This window comes from Trichogramma pretiosum, unplaced genomic scaffold (assembly GCF_000599845.2).
Source record: "Trichogramma pretiosum strain Unisexual culture from Peru unplaced genomic scaffold, Tpre_2.0 scaffold115, whole genome shotgun sequence".
NCBI lineage: Eukaryota > Metazoa > Arthropoda > Insecta > Hymenoptera > Trichogrammatidae > Trichogramma > Trichogramma pretiosum.
Window position 1 is genome coordinate 153,124 of NW_019640800.1, and position 5,550 is coordinate 158,673.

General features: G+C 40.1%; 1 protein-coding gene across 1 annotated transcript; it reads right to left on the reverse strand.

Moving 5' to 3' along the window:
- Positions 1–3,311: 3,311 nt before the first annotated feature.
- On the reverse strand, positions 3,312–5,229 carry LOC106652878 (trichohyalin-like). The gene is made up of 4 exons (XM_014372037.2): positions 4,888–5,229; positions 3,725–4,808; positions 3,544–3,647; positions 3,312–3,461 (listed from the first exon to the last, which is right to left on the reverse strand). The coding sequence occupies exons 1-4, from the start codon at positions 5,049–5,051 to the stop codon at positions 3,419–3,421; spliced, it is 1,395 nt and encodes a 464-aa protein (XP_014227523.1). The 5' UTR covers positions 5,052–5,229; the 3' UTR covers positions 3,312–3,418.
- Between the last annotated feature and the right edge of the window lie 321 nt (positions 5,230–5,550).

A 5,550-nucleotide genomic window follows, 5' to 3' on the forward strand; every position in this document is an offset into this window, starting at 1 on the left:
AGTTTACCACTCTTTTTGAACTTGTGAAGAACGCAAGATTAAAAAAGATATGTGTTTACTTACTAATTTATGAACGCTTATAAAATAAAAGGTCTCCGGTTTAAGGTATCGTAAAGCAAATATCGCTTTCGCGAATATGGCGCACTATGGGTACCATGGGTGCCGTGGCACCCACAAATGACTTAGAGGGGCGTCGAAATGCCGAAAAAAATGACGAAAAAAAAAAGAAGAAATGAAGGGAAAAAGAAAAAAAAGAGGAAAAAGAAAAAGAAAAAAACGAGAAAAAAGAAAAAGAAAAAAAAAGAGAAAAAAACATAAACTTTCAGAGAAATTAACCTAAGAACCCTAGAACTCACGAATCCAGTTCACTTAAATAGCCTTTAGCTACGCCAAGCTGATTTTCGAAATGCTTTGTTGAGTTTTTTTTATTTATAATTATAATTGGAAAATTACAAAATTAAAAAATAGATCAAATATTTTACAAATTATAACCTTAATTTTACAAATGTTTTTGCGCTTATCAGACTTGCAGTCCACATACGCTGAATAACTCGCAGAGTATCAGGCACGCCTCTATATTGGGGCGAGCAATGATACATTCCACGTTCAGTGGAGGGTGTACCTTGATATTTTTCAATTTCCCGAGCATTTCCTTTCTCTGTTTATCATAGAGCCGGCTTTGTTGAGTTAATTTGACCAGCGAAATCGACAATGTCCCCAACCCAAGTAAAACAGGGGTTTTCTTGCTGTACTACCTTACCGACGTGAGATTATATGCCAGCAGATATATATACGTTCTCATAGTTGCAGACGTCGAAAGAGATCTACGTAAATGGTTGACTTGTAGTCTTTATCAAAAGAGGCATGCAACATTTGTTTTCTTTTCGAATAAGAATAGAACCCGACTCGTCGACTCCAAAACTCGAAAACTCGGGTACTCGCACAGCCCTATCTTTTAATACGGGCACTTACGGGAAGTTAACAAAATTTGGGCTAAATAGTGGCTATAACTTTTTTTTAAACGAGTCTTTATGATAGAGATCTCTCGTCCAGACAAAAATGCTCTTTATGGATTGAGTTTTGTATAATTTTGATGTTGAACCTTATATGTCAGCTTAAAATCATCAATAAATTTTTTGATTTTTTGCATCAGATCACATTTGATGACGTACATAGTTTTTAATAATTTTAGTAAAAATTCTACAAAACTCAATCTGTTAAGGACATTTTCTGAAGAATTCGATCCATACCAGACGTCTCAATATTCAAAGCTTATTGAGAAACCTGGCGCACAATGGAACAGATGGTTAGAAATTAAACTTATCAGCACAACCAAATAGAGAGATTGAATTTCAACTATTATATAAACTTATACTACCCATCATCGCTGGACCTCACATGATTATCACTCACTTTCTACTAATTTCATTTTTTCACATGCTTTTATGCACTTTGCACTGCATGTGGAAAAGTAGTCAAGTCCAAATGTTTCAACTATTGCAGTTGTATTTGAGATTTGATATTTTAAATGTTTTCTCTATGATAATAGAGAATAATAAAACAATAGAGAATATATCCTGTAGTAGATTGGTCTACCTAGTACTCTACACACTTGCATTATGACCGTCTTTATTGCATATAATATCACTTCACTGTAATAAACTGCACTATTAAGCATTAATATGAACTAAACCAAAAGGGTTATTATTGCTTATATTAAAATCAATGAAACTCTGACTTTTTTAATGTCAATGCACATGACAACAAACTAAAACTCCTAAAGGGCCTTAAAATGTTCCTTAAACTACACGGATAACTATACCTAACCTGAACTGGTCCATGCTATCATAGTGCATAGATGCACATGTGACATTTTTTATCACTTGAATTTTCATATATGCAATAAAAATTATTCTGCTTACTGCTTCTTCTGCTGGAGCAGCTAAAAAAACTGCCTATGTCAATGTGGCTATGATTTTGTTTACATTATGATTTTAAAATGTTAACATTAGAGGCAGCACCCACAGCAGTAGTTGCAGACGTTAAGCTGCAGCTAGCGTCCGAACCTGTAGAATTTTATCGTGGTTTCATAAAAATTAAAAAAACCCGATTTCAGCAACTACATATAGCATGTAATTTCTTTTTAGTTAGCTTAATGTGAATGTGCATGTTTATCTCGCTTTTATCGCCAAATTGAATTTTACAACAGAAAACTTTGTATCATAACTGAAAAATCAAAAATTTATAAAAAATTAACCAAATGTTCAAATGAATAGTCGATTGAAAAAAAAAGAGGTAAAATTACTTAAATAATCGAAAGCAAAAATGGGAATTGGCATTTTTTCGATTTTATATACTTTTACACGTTACAATGACATAAATAATTTGTTTTGATGAACTTTACTGGACGATATAGAGTAAAATGTCATGGCAAACCTTTACACTTCATGAGCTCTATACTTTAAAAACTGCAAAGAATGGCAATGAATAAATAAGAAATGCCATAAGTGAAATTCATATCCTTTATTACATTATAATGGTTACACATCTTTGTATAGCAAGTTTATAGGTTCGAGCTACTTTTACTATATCTATTAAACAGTCAATGTGAGAAAAATGTCAAAAATAGCGAGTCTAATATTTTTCCATATGCATATGAAATTTTAACTTTAGTTTACTTTAACATTTAAAGTTTTTGAATTTTGGATCAAAGATTTGTTTATTTATAAATTTGTTTAATTCTACTCCTGTATATGGGCTATTCCACAACAGGTGTTGCAGGCCCAAAAAATGAAGTTGAAACTAACCATTTACTCTTCAAGAACACAATGAAAAAGGAAAATTCTAAAGAGCACAGCCCCCTAGGTCCAACCCTCATGGATCTACAGGGGCTCTAAGTTGGATTTTTATGTTTTGAGGATATTCTGCTTGTTACTCTGCTTTTTTAAGGTGCATATGAAAAAATGTTTAAACCATGTTTTTCTATTTCAAGGGGTTTTGAGGTTATGAATGTTTCATCTGAGTACAGATTTGAATTCTACATCAAATTTTACATGAAAAAACATGGTTTAAAAATTTTTTCATATGCACCTTAAAAAAGCAGAGTAACAAGCAGAATATCCTCAAAACATAAAAATCCAACTTTGAGCCCCTGTAGATCCATGAGGGTTGGACCCAGGGGGCTGTGCTCTTCAGGATTTTTATTTTTCATTGTGTTCTTGAAGAGTAAATGGTTAGTTTCAACTTCATTTTTTGGGCCTCCAACACCTATTGTGGAATAGCTCATATCTTTTTGTACTATTTATTCTGTCTTTTTTTTCAATAAATTAATACCTTTAAAACTTTTTTAACAGTATAATTTTCTACATTTATAATCAACAGTCATCGATAGTATTCGATAATTGGGTTTGATCAAAGTTTACCAGATAGCTGTTGCGCGGCTTCCAAATTGGGCTAGATGTCTGCAATAAAACATAGTATTTGGATTATCAATCATACTCTATAATTACTTACGCGAATAAAAAACCATGTAGTTAATCTTACCCTGAAAATGTTTTGCGATTGATTATCGAAGAGGCATAGATCAAGCAAGCAACAGTCAGCAATCCTTGCTTCAGAATATTATAGTTCCATTCCTCCAATTTTAGCTGTAAAACATGAACCCGAATCAAGTACAATAATTCATGTAATTAATCGATCTTACGTAAAAATGTTTTATTCTTACATTGGGCTTAAAAGTCCAAGAGTCGAAATCTCGTTGGATCGCGTCACGAGCGAGATTCAGTCCTTTCTCTCTCCTGGTCTCGTCGTTGCGAGCGCTACGCGCTTCACCGGAAAGCCTGACGTTTCGCCTCGACGATTCTTCGTCCATCCTCGCGCGAGAATTTCTCTCGTATCGTTGCTCCGACTCTCTTCGAACTTCGCGTCGTGCCTGTCGCTCTCGCTGGGGTTGCTGCTCCGAGAGCAGAGATCGGCGCTCTCGATTCGGACTCGCGCGACGGCCGGCCACGGAGCGAATATCGTTGGTCCTCTCGCGTCGTTCGACCGATCGAGTACTTCGTCGAATTCGGTTGGCATCGCGACGTTCCGGATCGACTCTTTCCCGATTTTCATCGAGCGCGCGCATCTCGTTCGATCGAACGGCTCGTTCTCGATTTTCCGTGGAAATTCGCCGTTCTCTCTGGGCATTTCGATCGTTGTTGCGTAATGTCGATTCCCAGCGACGATCCATCGATACGGCTCTTCGATCGAGTCGAAGCTCGCGGCGAATTCTCGCCTCTCTGCCGGCTTCGTCGGAACGACGCTCCACCACCGATCGAACCAACCTCTCTCTGCGTGCGTTCGGCTCTCGTCGATCCCTCGAGGCGATTCTCTCGCGACTTTCATCGATTGCTCGACGTTCGCTCGATCGAAGCGTTGACGTTCGATCGCGTCGCTCCATCGAGTCGACTCTTCGTCGCATATCGCGATCTTCGCTCGTGCCGAGACGTCGTTGCGTCGAGGCAGCCACTCGTTCTCTCCGAGCGTCCGCTGCTCGAGCTCTGCGTTCCAGCAAATTATTCCTCGCGTCTCGGGCTACTCGATCGTCCCGACGAATTCGCCTCGCAGCGATTTCACGTTCGTTCGATCGAGATCGAATTCTACGCTCGTCCTGTCGTTCCGCGGCACGATTGCGTTGACCGACGAGACGCTGTTCCACGCGTCGCTCGATCAGCCGAGAAGTCCTGGGAGAGGCGATCGTCCTCGTCTCGTCGCTTTCGAGGCTCGATCGGCAAAAGTCGCCGTTTTCATTTGGACAGGCGTCCACCCTGCATCACATATATGTTTGTTAACCCCGTAGGCGTCGCATATACTTATCGTAATTAGATTATATCATCGTATACTTACTCGTGCGGAGCATTGTGCGATAGTTCGGGCCCGGCGAGACTTCCATGTCTGCCCTCTCGGTCGCGGGATACGTGGCCGAGGGTGAGGCAGGCCAGCGAGACCACGAGCAGCCCGATGTACTGCCAGGATTTGACCGGCAGCACGACGTGTCTCGTTCTTCGCATGATCAAGATAGATAGCTCTTTTCAAAATTCAAAGTGCGTCTTGGACAAGAATCTCTTGGCGCAATCGGAGAAGTTGAAGTATTTGGCGAAGAACTGACCCAGCGACAATTTTTTTCTCTTGCAGCGAATTTTCTCGGCGCGTTCGCGTACTACTCGCTCGTGCAACTTGAATAACGGCTTCGAACTCGATGCTCCACTGTTTTATACCCAGCCGCAGCAGCATCAGAAGCTGGGGATAGCAGATTTACTTTCTTGCGTCAGCAGCGGCGGCGGCGGCGGCAATAATTCAATGTATCCGCAATCTCTGCTTATCAGCAGCCACCACATGGGTCTCGTTTCGCTCGGGAGTCGTTCAGGTGCGAAATAGCCTCCTTTTTTTTTCATTGATGAGACGAGCAGCAGCATCAGCCCCCGCACGCGCTACGCAGGGCGTCATCGGCGGAGGCGTATTATCGCGTCCTTTACGGTGATGCGCTTTTTCTTGTGCGTCGACGCGGAT